The sequence below is a fragment of the Homalodisca vitripennis genome, chromosome 1 (genome assembly GCF_021130785.1).
Source record: "Homalodisca vitripennis isolate AUS2020 chromosome 1, UT_GWSS_2.1, whole genome shotgun sequence".
In the NCBI taxonomy this organism is placed as follows: Eukaryota; Metazoa; Arthropoda; class Insecta; order Hemiptera; family Cicadellidae; genus Homalodisca; species Homalodisca vitripennis.
The window spans coordinates 36045167-36057698 of NC_060207.1; the positions used below are offsets into that span (position 1 = coordinate 36045167).

The 12532-nt window shown below is 31.2% G+C and overlaps 1 protein-coding gene across 1 annotated transcript in view; it reads right to left on the reverse strand.

The window, feature by feature from the left end:
- Positions 1-6218: 6218 nt before the first annotated feature.
- The window catches only part of LOC124359766 (transcription termination factor 2), a 55891-nt gene continuing 49577 nt past the window's right edge, over positions 6219-12532 (reverse strand). The window contains exons 15-16 of the mRNA XM_046812779.1: positions 12293-12450; positions 6219-6514 (exon numbers count right to left, since the gene is read on the reverse strand). Of these exons, the coding sequence (XP_046668735.1) occupies positions 6370-6514; positions 12293-12450 (303 nt within the window). The 3' untranslated portion in view covers positions 6219-6369. The remainder of the gene's footprint in view (positions 6515-12292; positions 12451-12532) is intronic.

The window sequence follows — 12532 nt, forward strand, 5'->3', positions numbered from 1 at the left end:
GTTGGCAGTGTCATTTTCACCACTCAGCAAGCCCTGACTTCAAACCGAGCTCGCTATTGCCAGTTAGTAGTAATCTTTAGTCACCGGTGAAAAGGTTTAAAAATTTAAGTTGCTATAGAAATAAAAAATTACAGTACTTTAAATTTTTTAGTGATAAACAAAGTAAAAATATGCCTGAATGGCTGCACACAAGTTTCTTTTTGTTATGTTATGTATTGATCACAATACAATATATACTTGACAACAAACTCGAGTCTTCAAAAATTGAGGACTTAAACCAAGATCCTGAGGCACATTGCTTCTGGAACCTGCTATTGGGCTGCCTTCCCTCTGCTCTTGGTAACATAGAAATCGAGCTTCACACTGGAACAGTAGCACACAACTGCAGTAAATTGAGGTTTGAAGATTACAGCCTGGCCGTCTTCAACTGCTCAAAAATTAAACTAGAAAACTTTCCAGATTTTCCAAGTGAGGACTTATCTACAAATAAATTCTGTAAACCAGTTGATTACGTAGGTGCAATACATTTTGCCGTCTCCAAGAGTGAGAAATTTGTAATATTCTTGTATATGAATGGAACCAATATTTTCTTTAAAAGCAATACTCCATTCAAAAGTAAATCGGGAGAGTTACTACTTTGCGAGAACAAGTCATATGGTATCCTCTCCCATAGATCACAGAATTCGCATTTTCAGAATGATTCATCTATGCTTCACATAAATGTACCCAGCCATCCTAATTGGATTAACCCCTTCTTTGACTCGCCAATGAAAAATGAATCCGACAGTAATAATACTACTGACACACTTTTGATAGTAATAATTGTTCTTCTAATAATAATCATTCTTGTCCTTTGCTGTTGCCCATGCTGCTAACACTACATTTGTAGTATGATTGTTATCTTATAAAATATATTATGCCTCATTGTTCAACAGTTTCAATTTCAGCTTAAGTTTTTTAAGGATAATACATCCAAAATGTTGCCGAAACTTTATATTATTTACAACACCACAATATTGCTCATATGCTTATATAGCTTCAGATTTGTGTATATAATTTATGAGTGATATTTTATATCTTCTGAAATAAAATTATTGACACATTTGTACTAATGGCCCAGTTATTAAAACTTTATTGAGAGACCACAATTATAATAATCATTATGTTGCTAATAAATGATGTGGTTGTCTGCTGGGTGATCATGGCTATCTCATGAACACGTGAACTTCATCCAACATACTATGGAAGATTCTAATCTTCATCACACTTATCAACTCGAAAGTCAACCGAGTTCTGGATTTTAAGAAATTAAAACCAGCAATGTCAGTAAGTGTTAAATAAATACAAACTTCATCTGTGTCATTAACCAATTGCCTTCAACAGTGTTCATTGTCAACCATCAACGTTATTGCAATGTTGAGACTATGAACCTTTCAACACTCAGGTCTGATGGGTAAAACAGCACTCAACACATCTTCCTTCCCCTTCCCTTTTCAGCTGTGGACTACTGACTCATAAATCATAAGTTAAGTATTCGAGTTTGAAAGTTAACCATAAACTAAACAGTAGAGATATAATAACGAAAGTTGCATAAAATAATAACTTGTTTACTTCTGAATTTTAAAATATAAAGTTAATTATTTACAAACAATAACTTCTAGTTTTTATGCCTGTAACAATAAAAAAAGGTACCAGTTTTTGATGCTTTTCATTCAAACTCCAATTTTTATCATCCATAAATCGGAAACTTGTGATCTGATTTAAGACAAAATGTTTATGCAATACAGATAAATGTTCTGTTTTTGAGGTTGAAATTTTAGAATTAAATGAAAAAATCTGTTATTAAATTACAATCTTAACTTTTAATCTTGACCGTGCATTAAAAATATTTTCAATTTATCTCATTATTGAGCTCTAAAATGTCTACTTTAAGGTGTAATTTTGATGTAAACTTGTAAACACTGATTTAATTGAGCTGGTTTTGTTGATTTACCATTGTTTTTAAGCTTTATCTTTTATGAAGGACTTTATGTAATATCTGTCTAAAAGTTATAGTAACATGTGATTACAGCATTAATTAATGTTTTCTGTCCATCATCAATACTTCAAAAATTAAAAAAATATTGTAAGAGCATGCATTAAATGGTTAATTATCCAACAAGAGTCACAGCTACAAGTGAGAGTGGCATTAACAATTTTGTTCCAAACAGATAAAACCAAACTAAGAATATCAGGCTTCATCAGTAAACTCTCTGACAATGACTCATAATTATTAGAAATTAAGTCTTTCAATTATTAAAAAAAGATACCTGCCAAGAGATATGTAAAATTAATAAAGAAAACATTATCTTTTTTTCTTATCTAAAGAATTATGGATAAATGTATACCACGCTAAGATTGAGGAAAATGAAGTCTTTCACAAAACTTTAATATACTATATATTAATACATGCTTTCCCAAATGTAAAACTAAAAATGGTAACACAAAATTTGATGTGGACAACAAACAATAGTAGTCAAACTAAATCACGTATTATAGAGTTAAGTAAGGCTTTTAGAAACAATAAAACAGGATAAAAACAAATAAAAATCATTAGTAAAAATATTGTTATAGAAACAAGAATTCTATGAACACAAATTTAAAAAATTCATCACGTGTTAAAATACAGCTTGGAAAATAATTAATAAAGAAAATGGCAGAGAAAAAAGATTTCAGATAATGATATAGTGCTCTCTGATGGCAAAAACTCAATATCAAATCCAAAATAAGTGAGATCTCAGTTTAATAATTTTGTATTAACCCTTTGGATGCCAAGCAAATTTCAAGATTCGTTTTGAGTAATGCCATGCATGTGAGCTGTGGGTGTTTCCTGAGTGCCAGTGGTAAATGGCCTATAACAGCCAAGTGTGCCAAGCACAAAACAGCTATTTTGTTATGTTAGACTAAAAATTGTATAACTCCTATCCTAATACTGATAAATGGACAATTTTTGTTTTGTTTTGTAGGTTATGAAATATACTGTTATGTAATAACAAAGTTTTATGATAATATCCAAAAATATAAATAAGTAAACTAAAAAAAAAAAATAAATAAAAAAAAATTTTATTTATTTTTTTTTAATTAGAAAACTTATATTATTTTTACTATTTATGTAAACATATGTTACATTTTTCATTAGTATGTATAATTATGAACCAATATAGAAAATTTCAGAAAGAAATATTGAGAAATAAAAGTTTTATAAGATTTTTAATAAAACTTTACATTTGGACTAAAATGCTAAAATATTGACAATGTAATGTAAGGGCATGTTATTGTAAGGACTTTTCTAAACAAAACTATATTTATTAAACTAGCATTGAGATGGTTGAAAAACATTGGTTAGGACCCTAATGCATGTTCACAAAAAATAAAATCATGACAAATAGCCTATTTTTTTTATATTATTTGCTTTTACTCACCCTCAGTTATTGAAAGACAGAAAAAGTCCAATCTTCAATCACTCACTATTTTTTAGTGCCTATAGTCTATAGCATAGGCCTATTGAAAAATGTTACTAAGTCTATAAAAAACTATGCAAAGAAATGTCTCTATATAAAATATATAGTACATTGTTACATAAACGTTCAGTCTATTTACACTCGTGGCGGGGGAGACAGTCAAGGTAGCAACCCCGGGTGCACTTGACACATACTGTCCTGGACCTTATACTATAACAAATTATATATCAATTTGTTAAGTAACTCTTCCCCTTTTGTTTGATGTATCTGTTATGAAGATTCGCTTACTATATGATTTAAAAAAATAATATAATCGCAAAGCCGAAAATATCGGCCCGCGGCACACTTCGGTTAAACGTAATGGGCCGAAAACATCGGCTCTCGGCACACTTCGGTTAAACGTGAAGGGCCGAAAATATTGGCTCTCGGCACGCTTTGGTTAAATATAGTGAGCCGATAATATCGGCCCTTGGCACCCAAAGGGTTAATGTGGAAGATAATCTAATTCTTCTACATGTAAAAAAATCTAAACATTTCCTAATTACTAATTTGAGAAATAGAATAAATTTCAATAAAACATTTCAATTTACAAACATTGAAGAGCATGATTTAAAAAATATATTGGCATTTCCAAACAAGAATTCTACATGACATGACAAAATATCCATAAAAGTAATAAAAGAGTCACTTGATTATTTGCTGAAACAAATAACCCATCCTGTACACTCCTCTCTAATCATTGGTATTTTTTCAAATAAATAAAAAAATATCAAAGAGCCAATATATAAAAATGGTGACACTCAAAACAAGCTATCGTCTAATAAGTTTTCTTCCAGTTATTTCAAAAATTTATGAACAGGTAGTACAATTTCAGCTTCATAACTACTTGGAAAAAACTGTTTGGCAGCGAACAACACTGTTTTGTGGTATGTGGTGGCAGATCTATGGTAACTGCAATTACAGCCTTTATAGTATCGGTAATCATTTTATAAATGAAACACAGATTGTTACTGGAGTATTTATGATACTGAGCCTTACTCTTGATAGTGTTTCCCATGGAAGACTTCTGCAGACTCTAAGTAACATTGGTATTTGAGGTAAAGAATACGATTGGTTTAACCCTTAGCACGCCGTAGACGAAATAATCCGCGATGTTGTTAGGTCTTATAACGCTGAAGACGAAATAATCCGCCGATCGATAAAAATATATTTTATTACTGTTTTTTTAAATTTATAAGCTCAATATATAAACCACAATACTAAGTAATGTACTGGCTCGACCAAATAATCCAGTTGCAGCCGTTAGCTGGCCGCAGTAGGTTAACAATAAATTGTTTAGTTGCCGGCAGCTGTTCTCCCACTCCCGTCTGTACGCCGATGACGATACTATCCGCCATTACTGACTGTCAGTGGAGCATTGTGCCTTTGGGAAGTGTTCTTGCGTTGTCATTCCTTATACAAACAGTTGTTAAAAGTTATTATTACCATGTTTTAGGTGTTATAATCAAGTTTTTATTGTTTTTTTTCTGTTGTGTAATTAAGGCTCATCACCCAGACGATTCTGATTATGACGATTTTGTTGCTAAAGTTTTGAATGCTACGTTTTCTAGTGCTTATTATGAACTTATAAACTAATCAAGATCAGCATATTACACTTTATTTGTTTTCTTATCCTTGTACATAGTTTTAATATTTTTCATCACATGTATTTGATTACTCTGTAACCTGAATTTGATTTTTATTGAAATATTCCATTATTATGAAAAAATGTGATTATTTTAATGCAAGTATTACATTATTGTAAAATTTATTTTTTGTTGTGTGTTATTAGTCATTAGGAATGAATAAAAAAAATAGCTTTAAGGAATTTTCATTTTCATTTTTTCACCTTAAATGAGCGTAATCTAAAAAAATACTAAATTTATATCGGCGTTCAAAGGGTTAATTCATACTTATCTGATATATTTAAGTATGCACAAGTACTAAGTAAAAATGGAAAAGGACATATATAATCAAAAAAGCCATCTATCTATACAGAAGATATTCCATAGTGTACCACAAGGATCCATCCTTGTTATTTGTCTGTTATCTCAAGGGTTTCCCCAGAGTGGTTGATGGGGGGCATATCTATCTGTATGTAGATGACTCAAATTACTTGGTACCAGGACAAAATATAAATGACATTGAGGCTATTGGTGGCATTGCTTTAGTAAAGATAAAAATAATTTTCGAACGAAGATGCCTTCTACTCAATGTCAATAAAACAACCACTATTACTTTTGATGCACATAAAAACTAAAAGAAGAACCTAAAATCTTAATTAATAATCAGAAAACTCAGCAGCAACAAAGCACATTTCTTGGTTTAGTAATAAATAAAAACCTCAGCTGAGGCCTATATATAAAAAAATATATTAAATAAAATCTCATCTGGAATTTTTTATTACTAGTTTTATAAATAAATTAGTAATAAAGTTTATTTTTTAATTTTATTAATTAAATAATAGAGTAGTGTTTACTGCCCAATCCATTTTATTTCAGTTCTTTCATAATCGTAATCTTTTGGTTTTAAAGAACTCTTCAGAAGTTCATTTAAAATTTTCATTTAAACCAATCCTCTACAGTAAGCCTTTGACCACTAGACATTCCAGACAGGTGGTTTGAAACACCCTATAAACTAAATATGCTGACAGGATAAGTTCAAATAAAAGTGGTCCTGTTTTGATTGTATTAGTGTTTATTGAATTACATTAGACATATAAAACATTACAAATAACAATATATAATAAATCAGATTCGTTAAAAATTATACTAAACAGAACAATATATACATTCACAGCCAGTTCTGTAGGACACAATCTGATGACTGACTACGAGATCTCAAATAACATCTTAAGATCATCTAATGACAGTTTTGATGTGTGCTTGGCTCCAGTCAAAACATTGTTGGCTATTTCCAGCTTCTTCATTTGCAGATTTAGAATTCTCTCTTCTATAGTCTCTGAAGTTACAAACCTGAAATTTAGAGAGAAACATAACAAAAGTGTACATATAATGAAAAGATACTTTCATTAACTGGTTAAATATCCAAAATGTTAGGTTAAGTCGGGTTTTCTTTCTTTCTAAGTCACATAATGTTTAAAATCAAGATCAATAATTTAACTAAAGAGTTTCACTTAAGTCCCCTAGCTAGCAGCACAGAGGAAAGTACCAGTAATTGGTTCACAAGAAAACATTAACCCTACATCGGGCGCTAAACGGAGTTTTCCTCTGTGTATTTTTTATTATTAAAAATAGTACTACTTTTCTGATGTTGGCAGTCGTTTCCCGCAGTGTACTTCACAAGCATCTTTCGGGGAAGCGAAACAATAGCCTCCCGCTTATCTTTGTCAAAATCTGTCAGTATGAGGTCTACTTCCGTGCGAGACTGGACGATTCCTCCGTGAGCGCCCGATGTTGTGTTTGTAGTGCTTGGACGAAATCTCTGTGAGCGCCTTATAGTGTTTAGTTTTTATGGAGTAATAATCCGTGTGCGCCTAAATGTGTGACCTGTGATGGTTTCTTTTTAAGTTTTACAATATATTTGAATTTTGTGAAATGGAGAATGAAGACGAGAGACTTGTCAGTATAGTATCCGTGTGCTAGGGAACATTTCAGTACTGTTTATGGAGTGAACATTGTCGTTATAAGAACCAGAAGGAAAATGTTTTGAAACTTTGTGTAGTGTTTAAACAAATTTTTAGTAAAGAATAATTTTTGATTTTAGAGTAATAATTGACATTACAATTGTATAATATCTCAAGAATTGAAGTAAGTTGTTTTTGTAAGAAGTTAAAAACTGAGTTAATTTCCTTATATTATTACAGTAGGTTAAACATTTTTACAATTAATTTCATTATTCCTTAAAATAAATCATGTTGTTATTATACAATAACATTTTTTTAAATTTTGAATTTCTTATTTGGAAAATTCATTACATAAGAGAGTAATTTTTATTTAATTTCTAAAAATGAATATATCTCATTGTAATTAAATCAGTATGAATATTTAAACAAATAAAAAGAGTTTAAACGACTATGATATCCATTATTCGCTAACCTGGAGGAAACCTCCGTGAGCGCCTGATGGTGTTTCTAACTTTAAGTGCCTGATGGAGGGTTAATTCCAATACATCAAATTATAAAATGTATGATAAAATGCTTCAAGGTGATAACATAGAATATAAAGCGTCGTTAAAGTACAAGACTTTTCAAAGCCCTCAGATGAGAGCAAGTACAACTAAGCATACTAAATTATAACACTTTAAAATTTATTAACAGTGGACTTTTGGGAGCTACTGCATAGAGGTCCAAAATCAGCGACCAAAACAACAAATAATCTCATATATCAGGTGCATATGAATAACTATAACTTTGGTGTAAGAAACGTCACCTGCAAATATCTAATCAACTTTATTTCATATGTCTTCCAGGAGTTCAGGTAGTTGCTATTATGAAACAGGACATCTGCTTGTTAAATGCTTTATGGTCAATAAAGATATGCTGCACACTTGGATTTCAGAGAAAGCAGACAATGGTGAGTATGTGTGACCAATGTACAATTGGCACAACTTAAACAATGGTGAGGATGTGTGGCCAATGTGCAATTCGCACAACTACACAACAACTTAAAATACTGGGTTGTCTTGTTTAGCTTTGAAACTGTGCTTGTCCACAAGCTGAATACTTCAGGCTTGCCACTCTATGCTAGCGAATTATGCAGGGGACTAGTGAGAAATTACTTGTTGCCATCATATAAGTAGAATGGTGGATCTAATCACTATGTCTGTTTGGCTGAAGAATTTACCTGAGAATTACAGAAAAGGCACTGATGAATGTACAATGTGTAGGAACTAATTCTGAGCAATCAACCAGCGATGTAACAAATCACTAAACAATGGCCAATGTCCAAAAGAATCCTATTACTTTTACGATCCTTTCATCATTAAAAATTAACTTTAAACAAAGAATTGTTTCTGAGTGTTAAAAGTTAAAATTCGATCAATCAATCAATCATCTTTATTCATATTTGCACAGTAAATACAAGAATAGTGTCATATTTTGCCTTATTTCTATATATTATTTTTTTTTTTTTTAGTAGTACACTACTACTACAATACAGAATTTTAAACAATTTAAAGACAGAACAATGCAGTTACACACTCATTTATACTTAATTAAAATTTTGTATTACCACCAAACTAACATATTTTATTGCTGACATTTTAATTGTTGTGAGAAATAAACTCTTCTATAGAGTAAAAAGTAGTGTGTGCTAAGAATTTTTTCATCAAATTTAAAAAGATATTAGCGTTTTGCTCTTTTTTTATGATTTGGGGTAAATATTCAAAAAAATTATTTCCTTTAACCCTCTAAGTGGCAAGCGACGTCTGAGACGTTCTATTTACGCCGCTGTGACGTGGCAAGCGACGTCTTAGAAGTCGCTTCACATTGCCGCTTATTGCTAGGCAACCGATAATTATTTTTACGCCTAGTTTGCACAGTTGCGTTCACCACTAAATTTCAAATACATTTCATATAGTATCATCAACATCACGATGAAATAATCAATGGTACTAACTGAAATAATCCTGTACTTTGGGATTATACCGACCACACCCAGACATGAATCGTTATTTGACATTTTGCTTCTACTGATTACTAGATTAGCGTAAAACAATATTTCGTCAATATAAAACAGGAATTGTCTTATCGCAAACCCCTCCCCATCCTCAGACACAGGTCAAAATCGAGCGGTCTAGTAGATAACGTGATTGCAGAGTCGCGTCGCTTTGTTGTACTTCCGTGTTTTACCTCTACATTTCTCCAAACACTAAAATTCAACAAAAACAAACATTAACCAAACTAAAACTAAACTCTTTATTCAAAAAACACTCAAAACCTGTTTTTATTCTTGATCACATTCCGCCACCCAAAATGGTGCTGCCCCGCGCTGATGTCAACGAAAGAAAAACATCCCTCGAGATAGTACCTATCAGTAAAATATCAAATTCTAGAGGGGCTGATCATAAATATAAATTGAATTGTAATGGAAAGGCAATTATGTACCGTGCAAATCATGTGATACCGCGCGGCCTGCCGTAATCGGGATTCTCGAGAAAGATAAGATAACAGAGGCAACAATACCGATTACAATACCTGGAAATGCTTGTAAGTTTTTAATTTTGTAATTAAAGAGTTGTTTTTTTCGTTCTATCATGTTTGTTTCTATAAATTTATATTTTTGTGTTCTTCATACTGGTGTGGTCGGTATAATCCCAAAGTACCAATAATCCTAAGTTTTCTCCCGCGGTGTGTGTTTTTTACTCAGGGAAAGGGAGGAAAAGGCAAGCAACTTCTAGCGATTCTGACTAGAAAAAGTGTTTTTTCTAGATTCAGTTTTTCCCATATAACATTTACAGTGTTGTAAATAGAAAAAATATTATTGAAGGTTTTTTTGTTTAGAATTAAATTGTGAATAAAGGTTGCATTTAACATAATCTCCTAGGAATGACATTTTTAAAGTTACAGAACGTAAAAATGAAGTTTTGTGGAGAAAAAAACGTTTTTTGGAACATTTGTGTGGATATCATAAAAAAAGGTTAAGGTATGTAAAAAATAACTATACTATGTTATTCTGTAGTTTATTACGAAAAAATTGATATATAACAAGCATTGCTTATATTAGAATTTGCATTTTATTTTTAAATTATAAGGTAGTCCTGCTTGACTCAGAAAAATAGCCCGCCATTCCAGCAACATATTACCGCCACTTAGAGGGTTAAAAGTGGGTTTTTTTTTTCAAAAATAATAATTTATGAGGTTCAACCAATATATGTGACCTAGTGTTATATCTATGGGATGTATTACCTATTGCAATTCTTTTATTGAGAAATACAAATTTAACTGACTCGTAAATGTACAAACTGTAAACTGTAAATATATATTAAGTTCTGAAAATACATGTTTAACAGAGTCTGTTTGCTTCAAATTAAACATGATTCTCAGTGCCCTTTTTTGTTGCATTAAAAGTTGGTCCATATTTCTTTTTGTTGTTGATCCATAAATGCAAATTCCGTAGGAAATATGTGAATGGATTAAAGCATAATATAAATTTTTTAAAGTTTCAATATTACATGAATGGGCTAGTCTCCTTAAAGCGTAAATACCACTAGACGTTTTAGGAATTACAAGATTAACATGTTCATCCCAGGCTAAGTTTTCGTCATAGTGAAGCCTAGAAATTTGTTTCCTCCACCTGCTCCAATATTTCATTGTCCACAAATACTGTAAGAAAGATTTTATTCCTTGCTTGTTTTGTTGAAAAGGAAACAAAACTAGATTTAGATGAGTTTAAAAGAAGGTTTTTCCAGTTTAAAAAGTCTTTTATTAATGATAGGCCAATGTACGATGAAAATTCAACTAATTCTTCAGTTTCTGCATTTACGATTACATTAGTATCATCTGCATAAAGACAGACCTTATTGTTGATATCCTGTATTTTAGGTAGCACAGGAATAATAAAGGACCTAAAATCGATCCCTGTGGGACTCCATATTGTACTTTTAAAAGGTGAGAGGAATATTTTTCTTTATACTTAATTTTTTTACTATCCAAGAAATGGTCTATTTCAACATATTGTTTTCTTTGTGATAGATATAATTTGAATTAAGTTAACTCAGTGTTCTCCACTCCTAGATTTTGAAGCACATCCACTAACTTATTATGTTCTACGCTATCAAAGGCTCTTGACAAATCTAAGAAGATTCCAATTACTTTTTCACCTTTATCGACAGATTCAATAATCGACTCTATAAACTCAACACCGGCTGTTATAGTAGATTTGTTGGACCTAAAACCATGTTGTTCTTTGTCAAGTATCTTATTAGACTCTAGGTATTTATAAAATTGATTAAAAACTACTTTTTCTAAAATTTTTGAAAATACAGGAAGTAAAGATATACAGGTCTGTAACACTTGAAATCTTCCAAATTACCCTTTTTTAAATAGGAATAACATGAGCTAATTTAAATTTTTCAGGAAATACTCCTGAAATTAGAGAATGATTAATTATATGGATCAGCGGAGTGTTGATAAAAGGCAAGGCTACCTTAATGATCGTAATAGGGATGTCATCATTTCCTGTTGAGTATTTGTTTTCAAAAGAATTTACTATTTTTTCAATTTAGTTTTCTGTTGCCATTTCAAATTGAAATTTTGTGTCCACTGGAGGGACATTTGACAAATTCAAATTTGCAGAATATTCTGTAATTTCTGGTAACACTAAGTCTTTGACTGCATTAACAAAAAACTCATTGAAAGTATCACATATAGCAATTGGGTCTGTTATGTAATTCTCTTGATAAAATAATTTAATATTTGCATTACATTTTGGCTGTTTACCTGCTTCCATGTTAACTAATTTCCATGTTTACTAATTGTTTTAGTAAAAATACTGTTAATTATATTCTTAGTAGCATCAACTTTGCATTGCTCCAAAACTATTCAAGTGGCTGGAATGAACTCCATAGATATGCAATTTTCTGGTAGAATGAGGTTTAACTACTTTCATTTTCTTTTTGCAATGTACATAAAAAACTTGTGTTGGTAATATGTGCTTATGGAAGTTGCGTTTCTTAATCTGCCACACAACTCTAATTATTGAATCTTAATTCAAACAACTTGAGTGCAGTGTGAATATGAAGACATTTAAAGTTATAGTACCATGATTGCATTATACAAAAATTGCACTTACTTGTAAATGAAAACATTCTTTTCTTGACCAACTCGATAGATCCGATCAAAAGCTTGACTTTCCAGTTGTGGGTTCCAGTGAAGATCTAACAATAAAAGATGATTTCCTCCAACAAGATTCAATCCTACACCTCCTGCAGTCAATGATAAAAGCATCACCTGTTGGAAAAGAAATACTCCAATAATTTCTGATATTTAAAATGTTAATACCACCAAACAAGCGCTTAAATAATACTTACAC